The sequence below is a fragment of the Mauremys reevesii genome, linkage group 24 (genome assembly GCF_016161935.1).
Source record: "Mauremys reevesii isolate NIE-2019 linkage group 24, ASM1616193v1, whole genome shotgun sequence".
NCBI lineage: Eukaryota > Metazoa > Chordata > Testudines > Geoemydidae > Mauremys > Mauremys reevesii.
The window spans coordinates 16,294,547-16,306,095 of NC_052646.1; the positions used below are offsets into that span (position 1 = coordinate 16,294,547).

The following is an 11,549-nucleotide window of genomic DNA, read 5'->3' on the forward strand; positions in this document are numbered from 1 at the left end:
ATGAGTTCAAAAGTTTACATCCCACTGGTTCTCACTGTCTACATCTTCACCTTCCTGACCGGCCTCCCATCCAACCTCCTGGCCTTCTACACCTTCCTGGTGAAAGTCCGCCAGAAACCCACCCCCGTCGACATCCTTCTCCTCAACCTCACCGTCTCCGACATCTTCCTCCTCATCTTCCTCCCCTTCAAGATGGCTGAGGCTGCCTCAGGCATGGAGTGGCCCTTGCCCACTTTCCTCTGCCCACTCACCAACTACTTCTATTTCAATAGCATCTACATCAGCTCCCTCTTCCTCATGGCCGTCAGTGTTGATCGCTACCTGGGGGTGGCCTTTCCCATCAAGTACAAGCTGCGGCGCCGTCCAGCTTATGCTATCGCCACCTCCGTGGTCTTCTGGGTGGTCTCCTGCATCCACTGCAGCATCGTCTACATCGTGCAGTACGAGGTCCTGAGCCCCAATGAGACCGCGACCTCCAATAGCTCGTCCCATTGCTACAAACGTTTCTCCCCTAAGCAGCGCCAGATCCTGCTCCCTGTCCGGCTGGAGTTCTTCGTTGTCCTCTTCTGCCTTCCCTTCATCGTCACCATCTTCTGCTATGTCAACCTCGTCCGCATCCTGGTGGCCCTGCCCAACATCCCGGCCCGGAGGAAGCAGCGGGCCGTGGGCCTGGCTCTGGCCACCTTGTTCAACTTCATCGTCTGCTTCGCCCCCTACAACCTGTCCCACGTGGTGGGCTTTGTCCAGAAAAAGAGCCCCTCCTGGAGGGTGTACGCTCTTCTCCTCAGCACCCTCAACGCCGCCCTGGACCCCGCCATCTTCTACTTCTCCTCCAGTGCCGTCCAACGGGCCTTCGCCAACTGCCTGGCCAGCCTGTGGCACAAACTCAGCACCATCTTGTCCCGGTGCCATCTCCACTGCTTCACTCGCTGCGGGGAAGGGGGCAGTGAGTTGAAGGCGGCCAGTGGGAAAATGGCTGAGGAGTCGTCGACTTGATCCCCAGGATGAGACTGACTCTCTGCTTCCTCTGTAGAGCCTTCCTTGTCCCGTGATCCGCAGGAGCAAGAGATCCTGCACTTCAGCCAGGGCGTCTTCTCTCCTTCCCTGCACCTCCCGAGAGGGCCGTAAGCCTCCTTAGACAGCAGCATGTGGCAGGGCTTGGAGTTGGTGTCCAACTTCCACAAGGCTTTGGCCTACTCGAGCTTCAGTTTGGTTGGCCAAACTTGCGCAGGGGTTTGGCCGACTTCTAGTTGGGGTCAAGGTCCTTCTTTTGCCACTGCTGGGCCACGAGCAGTACTGGGCTTACAATGGCGCCAACAGGAGCGGGCCTACTCTTAGAAGGGGCCCTGATGCTGGGACCATGGCCTCACCCCCCTGCTGCAGCCTGAGGCCCCCCCTGAGCCTCTTCCTCCCAATCCTGCACTTTCTGTTAGCTCCTCTCCACCCCCTCCTCAGCTTCCCCCCACTCAGTCCTCTCCACCCCTTACACCTGGTGCGAGTGGCAGGCGAGGCCTCGGGGGGAAGAGGCCAAGTGGGAGCATGGCCTCAAGGGAGAAGAGACTGAGCAGGGTCTGGCCTTGGGGCAGAGTGAGGGGCTGGGCCTCGGTGCATCCTTGGCCCTGGCCACGAGTGGTCGGCCAAGCACCCCCTAGACTTCGGCCTACTTCAGCTTTGGAGTGAGTGGCCCAACTTCCACAAGGATCCGGCCTCTCTCAGTGTCAGGGTCGCCATGGCGTCAAGGGCCTTCCTTTGCCGCTGCTGGCACATGAGTAGTTGGCCTATTTCATCGCCTTCCACCCACTCCAGGTCTTTCCTTCTCCATGGTTGGGCCCACGGGCAAACAAGCTACTATGGGCTGTAACTGCAAGGGGGGAACCAAGTGGGGGTTGGTTGAGGGAGGGCAAACTGGTCCCCGTGGGTCTGTTCCAGGTCCGGATGTAGAGCTGAGATCTCCCTCGCGCAAGGTCCTGCACCTCCGCCCTTCGCTGGTGGATCTGGCACCCCCAACACTGGCTTTAGCTACGTATTAAATAAAATAATCTATTTATTATCCAAGTGAGATTATTTTCTTATCCTTCAGGTCTGGGGTTAGGTCTAGTGGGTTGGTGTCAGGCGGATGGGGAGCCAGGACTTCTGGGTTCTATCCCCAGTTTTGGGAAGGGAGTGGGGTCTATGGGTTAGAGTTGGGGAGGGTTGGAGGTAGGACTCCTGGAGTCTATCCATGGGAAGGGACCATGGCTAGGAAGCAGGCCTCACACATATTGTCACTGGCGACTTTCAATTAATTGCAGGGCGTGAATCTGGCACCACAGGTGAGCAAATAGTGTCTCTGTAGAGTTGATTTTAACCGGGGTTAATGGATAACTGGCCTGGGCAGAGCCTGGGGCTGCCAGGGTATTTCACACGGAACCACCAGGTCCCAGGCCATGGGAGGCTGCCATGGACCTGACACCCCCACTCCCGGGGCTTCCCCAGAGCAGGAGCCACCCACTGGGGTTGCCAACCTTCTAATTGCAGAAAACTGAATACCCTTGCCTTGCACCCTGCCCCGCCCCTTCTCCTAGGCCCCACCCCTTCCCTGTCCCGTCCCAAGGCCCCCCCCCGGCCCCCCCCCGTCTCCGAGGCCCCACCCCTGCCCCGCACCTTCTCCAATGCCCCGCCCCTGCCCCACCCCTTCTCCTAGGCTCCACCCCTGCCCTGCACCTTCTCCAAGGCCCTGACCCCGCTCCCTCAATCCCCCCACCTTTGCTCACTCGCTCATTTTCACTGGGCTGTGGCAGGGGGTTGGGGTGCAGGAGTGTGTGACGGCTCCAGCTGGGGGTGCGGGCTCTGGTGTGGGGCTGGGTAGGAGGGGTTTGAGGTGCAGGAGGGGGCTCCATGCTGGAGCTGAGGGGTTCAGAGTGTGGGAGGGGGTTAGGGTGCAGGAGGGGGTGAGGGCTCCAGCTGGGGTGGTGAGCTCTGGGGTGGGGCCGGTGATGAGGGGTTTAGGGAGCAGGAGGGAGCTCCGGGCTGGGGCTGAGGGGTTTGGAGTGTGGGGGGAGGACTCAGGGCTGGAGCAGGGGGTTTGGGAGTGGGGGAGGGTTCGGGGTGCAGGCTCCGGTGACCTCAGGTGGCTCCGGCATTTCCCGGGGACAGAGGAAGTCTGTGCGGCTTCCGGTAAGCAGCTGGCATGTCCGTCCAGCTCCTAGGTGGAGGGGCGGCCAAGGGGGCTCCGCGCGCTGCCTCAACTGCAGCTCCCATTGGCCTCAGTTCCTGGTCAGTGGGAGCTGTGGAGCCAGCGCTTGGGGTGGGTGTAGTGCGCAGAGACCACCTGGCTGCCCCTCCGCCTAGGAGCTGGAGGGACATGCCGCTGGCTTCCCGGAAGCCACATGGAACCAGGTATGGAGCCCGCTTGCCCTGCTGGTGCTGCAGCCAACTGGACTTTTAGCGGCCTGGTGAGTGGTGCTGACTGGAGCCACCAGGATCCCTTTTCGGCTGGGCGTTCTGATAAAAAACCAGATGCCTGGCAACCCTACCACCCACACAGAGCCCCCTGTATCACAAATGCAGCCCCCTCTCCTGGGCTCAGTCACCATGGCCTGTCCAGCTCCTCAGGGGGTCAGTGGGGGGGGGGAGCGGGGAGCTGGGTGCAGGTTGGCTCCTGCTCCTAATGGGGCTGAGACTCAGCAAACCTCATTGCACTGCGAGCTCCCCAGAGCAGCTGTTAGCAGATAAACAAACGAGCGTGGTGCAGACGTGCACTGGGAGCGCCTCCCCCCGTCCACGCTGCATTGCACCCCCCCCCCACACCCACACAGGGGCTCCCAACCCCTCATGCACATGGGCAGCGGGGAGGGGAGCCGTGTGTGGACGGGGGGAGAGGGGGGATCCCAGGGCTGGGTCAGCAGGGGTCTGCAGGTTGATATTGAGGGGCACCGGCAGAGCTTGGGGGGGAGCCCAGGGCTGGGCTAGCAGGGGCTGCGGCCCTGCAGGGCCGGATGAACGTTTTGTGGGCCTGGCGCCAAACACATTTGTGGGCCCCGATGGAGGCAATGGAGCCTGGCGTGCGGGGTCCATCCCCAGAGCGAGGGGCCAGCCAGAGGCAATGGGGCCTGGCATGGCAGGGGCACTGTTTACAAACGGGCAGTTGCCAGATGCACAGTGCCCCACCTGGCCCTGTGCTGCCAGGTGCCCCTTCCCCTCGGGGACAGGCCCATGCTGAGCCACACAGCCCCCCCCTCCAACACCAGAACACCCCCCCCAATTCCCTATGGCCAGAGCCCCCCCCGGACTGGCTATGCCCAACACCTCCCCTCACCCCCCCTACAAATGCACAGCACCCTGCACAACACCCCCCTCGCCCAGCACCCCCCTGCCCACAGCCCCACCACCAGGGCTGCCCTTAGGATTTATGGGGCCCTGCACAGTATTATTAAACTGGTGCCCCTATGCCCACGTTGGGGCAAAGCCAGCACCCCCGTCCATGGACCCCCAGAAGAACCCCTGCTGTCCCGGTGGCGGCCCAAATTTTCGGGTGCCCTACACTGCTGCGTACGCCTAAGAACGTCCCTGCCCATCGCAACTGCCCAGCACCCCGCACAGAAGCTCCATTCCCTAGTGCCCAACACACATAAATCTTCCCCGTCACCTCAGCCCAGCACCCCCCAGAGACCCACTCCCCACCCCGGCCTCCTGGCCGCACTCACCGGCCCTGCTGGGAGGTGACTGTGTCCGACGGGCTGAGCCGGCAGCGCAGCCAGGGCTAGTCCCGGGGCGGGGAATCGCTCCGGCCCCTCGGGAGTGCCGCGATCAGCCAGGCCAGGGCCTGCTCCGCCCGGGCTCCCTCAGGCCCCTCTTGCCTGGAGGGGCCCAGCCAACACCCCCACCACTGTCATTCCCCCCCCACACACACACCTGGCTGAGACTGGCCAGGCTTCTGCGCCAGTCCCAGGCAGCTCAGCTCTGGGGAGGCAGGTGGGGCCCCGCAGATGGTGGGAAGCAGAGACTGCCCGGAGCCGGAGGGGCACTGGGGTCTGGCCAGGGGGCAGAGAGGAGCAGGGGGTGGGGCCAGGGGGTGGAGAGGAGCCCTCGGCCTGAGGAGCAAGTGGGGGCGGGGGGAGCCAGCGGGGTCCCGGGGCGCAGGGCAAGTGGAGCAGGCTGGGGCCCCTCTGAGCATGGGCCCGGCTCCATGGAGCCACTGGGGCCATTGTCAACCCGGCCCTGAGTGAGGGGCACCGGCAGAGCTGGGAGGAGTGTCAGTCTGACCACAAGGGTTTATATCAGGGACTGTCTCTCCCTTGGACGCCTGTTCCCATCTTGGCACTCGGAGGATGTGTGTGCGGGGGGGAGTGCGGTGCAGCTGGCTGTGTGGTTGTGTCCCTGGGCCTGTCCCGTCAGGGTGTGTGTGTGTGTAATGGGCTGGGGTGGGAAGGGGTGTGTGGGGAAGGAGGTGTGTCTGTCTAGCCACACACAGTGCAGGGCGGTCCACATGCACACAGCTGCACAAAAGCTCACCACACTAACACACTCATAGGACATTCACACACCACACATGCTCACAGCAGCCGTAGGGGACAGGGTGTGCGAGCTCAGTGGGGTGAACTCACTGCAGACCCCAGGGTGGCGCTAGGGGGCGCTGTGCAGCAGGGATGTCACAAGAAGAAAAAGCGACTCTGTTCATACAAATTCCATCATGTAGTTTAGTAGTTTTGCTGCCTACAACGTCCAGTGACCCAGTAAAAATATGACCATAAGAAATGTGTGCCAGGGTCCCTGTTTGACTGGGCGTTCTGGCCTGGCAACCCTATCTGCTGGCCCCCTCCTCTGCGGACCCCTCTCTGGGCAAAGAACCAGCAGGTGCTAGTGGAGAACTGGGCCATGGCAGGCTGGTCGGGTTTCACCGCCTCCCCCCTGGACACTTACCTGGGCTGGGTCTGTCCCTCGCAGGCCACCAGGGCCCAGCAGGGCCAGCACTTGGTGACTGCTGCAGAGCCCTGCCCGGAGCTCACTGAGCGGCAGCAGATCCCGCCTCCCCCCGCACCGCCGGGACCCTGCACAGGGTGTAAGCAGAGTGTCGAGACCTTGGAGGGGAGGCAGCCCAGCCCAGACGACCTTCAAGGCCAAATCAGCCACCTCCACCACCTCCAAACCCCCAACGCTGCAAAAATGAAAGCGACTTTAACAAAAACAAACCCAATTCCGCTTGCAGCCCCCTGTTCTCCCAGCCTGGGGCTCCCTCCCACTCCTGCACTCTGGGTGCCCCTCACTCCCGACCCACAGCCCCCTGCTAGGCAAGCCCTGGGCTCCGCCCCCCAGCTCTGCCACTGCTCACAGTTTGTGTTTACAGGGGGCGGTGTGAGTGGGCTCCTGCTCTGCGGAAGCCCCAGGGAAAGGGGTGTCCCGTGGCCTGGAAGCCGGTGGTTTCTCCAGCTGCCCATTCAAGATCACCCAGCTGCCCCAGGCCCTGCCCGGCCCAGTTATCCATTAACCCCTGTTAATATCAGCACCACAGAGATGCTATTTGCTCACCTGCGGTGCCAGAATCACTCCCTGCAGTTAATTAAAAGTCACCAGCGACAATGTGTGTCCCCTACTTCCTAGCCATGGTCCCCTCCCACAGATAGAACCCAGGAGTCCTGGTCCCCAGCGTCCCCCCAACTCTAACCCATAGTCCCCACTCCACTGGCCCTGAAGAATAATAAGAATATAATCTCAATTGGGTAATAAATCAATAATTTTATTTAATACGTAGCTAAAGCCACTGCCCCTGGGGGGCGCCAGATCCACCAGCGAAGGGAGGAGGTGCAGGACCTTGTGCGAGGGAGATCTCAGCTCTACGTCCGGACCTGGAACAGACCCGCAGGAACCAGTGTCCATTGTACATGTGTCTGCTAATCGCCTATCCCCGACCAACCTGGAGGATAACAGCCCTACTACTGCTGCAAAAGGCACTCCGCTTTTCAATCACGTGAGCCATTCACTGTGGTGCTGGAAGTCCTGCGTTCAAAACCTAGTTAATAACAGCCTGTTCCCACTGCTGCTACCAAGCGGCGCGGGCCCTTCCACTTGTGCCATGTGTTGATGGTTGAGGTCCAGAGTCCAAATCCTTCCCATCCACTTGGCAGATAATAGCCTTACTACTGCTGCCAACACACGGCATTTCTCCCTTAGCTCGGCTGCAGCCTCTTGCGTTCCAGTCCTACCGAGGCGGTAACTACATTTCCATGGAGGCCAACACGCACTAATACTAGTGGCCATAGCCACTAGTAGCTCTCCATAGCTTAACAAGGGCAAACTTGGGGCCCACGGGCCCCTCACGGAGCCTGGTCCTTGTTCATATGCCACTAAATGGTTCCCCTGAAATGGGACAAGCTCAGCTCAGCCTGTTTGCTCTCCCTCAAGCAACCCCACTTGGTTCCCCCCTTGTAGTTACAACCCATAGTAGCTTGCTTGCCCTTGGGTCCAACCATGGAGAAGGAAAAACCTGGAGTCGGTGGAGGGCGCCGGGGGGACCCTCCAGCTGAAATCGGTCTAGGAAGGCCCTTGATGCCATGGCGACCCTGACACAGAGAGAGACCGGATCCTTGCGGAAGTTGGGACACTCACTCCAAAGCTGAAGTAGGCCCAAGTCCGGCGGGACCAGGGCTGGATTAATCTTTTGTGGTCCCCAGTGCCCAGACCATGGCACCTCCTTCTGCCGCAAAGCCCTGCCCCTGCTCAGCCCCGTTCGCACGGGGCATAGGGGGTGGAGAGGAGCAACAGCGAACAGGGTTTTGGGGGAAGAGGCCGAGTGGGGGTGGGGCCTCGGGGCACAGCAGGGTGGAGGGTCAGGTGCCAGGGCCCGTTCTGAGTGCAGGCCCGGCACCATTGAAACTTCAGTCTCTAAAACACTAGGTAGTATTTACATCTAGCAGTTTTCTCCACTCAATGGATGTTTGTTTCTTTGTTTATCTGCTTTGCTCTGTTTGCTATCCCCTATAATCACTTAGAATCTATCTTTTGTAGTTAATAAACTTGTTTTTGCTTTACTTAAACCAGTGTCTGGGAATCATAACTCAGGGGCAAAAGGCTGTTGCATATTCCTCTCCACATTGAGGGTGGGGGCGAATGTTATGAGCTTACGTTGTACAGTTGCCTGTGCAGCACAAGCGGTCCCATTGGGGCTCAGGACCTCGTATTGGACAATGTAGACAATGTAGCGCAGGAGACCACCCAGAAGACCACGGAGGTGGCAGCGGCGTAACCTGGACGACGCTGGAGCCTGTACTTGATGGGAAAGGCCGCCCCTAGGGAGCGATCAACACTGACGGCCATGAGGAAGAGGGAGCTGATGTAGATACTATTGAAATAGAAGTAGTTGGTGAATGGGCAGAGGAAAGCGGGCAAGGGCCACTCCATGCCTGAGGCAGCCTCCACCATCCTGAAGGGGAGGAAGATGAGGAGGAAGATGTCGGAGACGGTGAGGTTGAGGAGAAGGATGTCGATGGGGGTGGGTTTCTGGCGGACCTTCACCAGGAAGGTGTAGAAGGCCAGGAGGTTGGACGGGAGGCCGATCAGGAAGGTGAAGATGTAGACAGTGAGAACCAGTGGGATGGAAACGTTCAAACTCATCTTCTCGGCTCCTACAGAGGAGAATGGGCTCATCAGTTGCCAAAGGAACCCAGGAGTCCTGGTAGCCAGCCCCCTTGCTCCAACCCACTAGATCCCACTACTGTCCCCGGGCTGGGGGTAGAACCCAGTCGTCCTAGCTCCAGCCCACTCCCTCTCCAACCACTAGATCCCACTCCCCTCTCTGGCACTCTGTACCCCAAAGCAACACCGTATTCACCAATGTCACATGATTATGTTATGTGTGATACAAAGTATGCATGTGCGATATCATATTAAAGGTCATGATCTGCTGAAAGCCATTGCTCTGTCTAAATATGTGTATCGTTAGTGTGCATGAAGTTATAAGATTTTACTGTATTGTTGTCAGTGAAATATGTTGTAAGTTTGAGAGTCCTTCCTACAAGGGTGGTGACCTCCGCCCAGGTGGGCGTTCACCGGCCTTTCATCCACAGGGGAGTTGCAATCAAGGGATTTACAATTCAATGACAGTTGCACAAGCACCACACAATGGGGGATTTACTTGATCACTGTCACTCAGCAAAGCCCACTAGGATGGGTCTGGGTAAGTGTCATCTAAGCACATGGGCTAAGGATATAAAATAAGGGGCAGAGGCTGCATGGCTTGGCCTCTTCTCCTCCCCCACCTACGCTGCAAGCACAAGGACACGGAGAAGAGAGAGAATTTCAGCAGAGGAGACAAGGGAGAAACCTGTGAATTGTGAATTGTAACATCCATTGAGTGGAGAAAACTGCTAGATCTAAATATTGCCTAGTGTCTTAGAAGTTGAAGATTTAGATTGCAGGTTTAGTTTGTTTTCTTTGGTAACTATCACTGCTTTTTATACCTACCACTTATAATCACTTAGACTCTATCTGCAATTAATAAATCTGTCTTATACTTTATCTAAAACCATGAATTTTGGTTGAAATGCTTGGAGATCTTAGCTCAGGTAACAAAAGGCATGTGCATGTCCTCTCCACACGGAGAGGCCCGGGGCGAGGGGGATGGACTGGGCAAAGAACTTACACTGCTCAGGCTTCTGACCATGGCAGGACGGTAAAGGTGTGGAGTCTTAGGCTGGGGACCTGGAGGAAATTGGCTGAAGACTCTCCGTTATTGGTTCATGAGTAGCTGAGGGCAGCATTCATGTAACTCAGAAGGGTGTGTCCCTGCCTGGGGATGGCTGTGTCAGTCCAGTACCTGCCAGAGGTTTCTGGCTTGTCACATCATCACAGTGTGAGTGGGAGCCCTGACTGGTGGGACAGGAGGCTCAGTGGTACCTGAGTTCTGGGCTGCACCCCAGGGATCCCGTTGTGACACTGTACTTCACAGTACTATTATTATGATATGATTATGGCATAATTATGATGCATTTTATTCAAGATGGCTCATGTGAGATGTCATTGGAAAAGTTATAATTTGCTGACTATGATTGTCCTATTTGTATGCATGGATCATTTTTTATCTTAAATTATGACTATTAATCATGTATCTGTATTTCAAATGTAGTTACACCTGGATAACACCCACTAGCCAAGATGCTTTCAGTCTAGATAGTGGGTGGGGAAGGGCCTATTCAGGGCAATGAGTCATTAGGAAAAAACCCAATAGGCCTTAGGAGAAGCTTATCTCTCATCTGAGGAGCCTTCCTGAGAACGTTACCGACAGCCTCCGAGTAATGGCTGCTGTGACCCTACAAGGCCATGGGATGTGATCGCATGGCTCTAGACTCCATTTTGGGATGACACTGGTTTTCCACTGACCGGGCATGGGAACGCCGCTTTGGGGACAAAGGGTTCTCACCATATGCAAAAGCTATACCAGGCAGGGAGTGACATCATCTGGTGTTCTTCACCCCCCACACACGAAGACTCCTGGAAATGTGTGAGGAACAAAGACTAAACTGGGGGCAGTGCTGGACCCAGGATAAAGGGATTTCTAGCCTGGGGATTCCAAGATGCAAAGCAAGTGCAGCTTGTCCATTTAGAATCTGCAGCCTGCTTGTATCATCTGAGAATCTGCTACTCACATCCAATCTATTTAGAATATTAAGCTTAGTTTGCAAGGGAATCTGCTTTGATCTGTTTGCTATTCCTAATAATCACTTAAAATCTATCATTTGTATTTCATAAACTTGTTTTTGCTTTATCTAAACCAGTGTGTGGGCATCATAACTCAGGGGCAAAAGGCTGTTGCATATTTCTCTCCACATTGAGGGAGGAGGCGAATTTTATGAGCTTATGATGCACAGTTTAGGTTTATGCTCCAGAGAGGGTGTGTGCGCCTGAGCAGCTGGCTGTGTCCCTACCTGTGCGAATGCTGGTGAAAGTGCAGGCTGGAGGGCTTTGTAGCTTGTCACAGCAGTACGGTGTGAGAGGGAGCCCAGGCTGGTGGGTCAGGGGGCTCAGTGGTACCCCATTTCCAGGTGGCATCCCATGGGCGAGAACCCGTTGCATCCGTCACACCCTGCCTGGCCTGGAGATAGACCCCAGGAGTCCTGGCTCCAGCCCCCTGCACTAGCCCACTAGATCTCACTCCCCTCCCAAACATGTGGATAGAACCCAGGGGTCCTGGCTCCCAGCCCCTCCTTACCCGTAGCCATGAGAGCAACCTCCGGGCTCCCGTTCCATTAGCTGACACTAGACATATGGCTGGAATTTATGTAGCCGGCTCACATATTTATTTAGCTTGATTTCCTGTTTAGGCCGGGGCAGGCATAGATGTGGGCGCCAGAGAGATCGGAGGACCTGGGATGCATGAGCTCATATAAGCAAACACACAGGGAATGGCCGTGGTGGGTGGGGTGGGGGCCAAGCGGGCAGCTCAGACAACATGGAAGTGATTGTTAGGGAAATTTTCATAAATAATATCAAAGGTGGAGGGGAGTGGGGTCTAGTGGTCACAGCGGGCAGGCGGAACTGGGAGCCAGGAGTCCTGGGTTCTATCCCTGGTTCTCAGG

At 57.4% G+C, this 11,549-nt stretch overlaps 1 protein-coding gene across 1 annotated transcript; it reads left to right on the forward strand.

Annotated features, from left to right (window-relative positions):
• LOC120390395 (free fatty acid receptor 2-like) lies at nucleotides 1–1,054 on the forward strand. The gene has a single exon (XM_039513037.1). It carries the CDS (start codon nucleotides 1–3, stop codon nucleotides 994–996), a length of 996 nt encoding a protein of 331 aa, XP_039368971.1. The 3' UTR covers nucleotides 997–1,054.
• The last annotated feature ends 10,495 nt before the right edge of the window (nucleotides 1,055–11,549 follow it).

Excerpts from the sequence above, each read along its gene's own strand:
- LOC120390395 (XM_039513037.1), top strand. The coding sequence starts at position 1 with ATGAGTTCAAAAGTTTACATCCCACTGGTTCTCACTGTCTACATCTTC.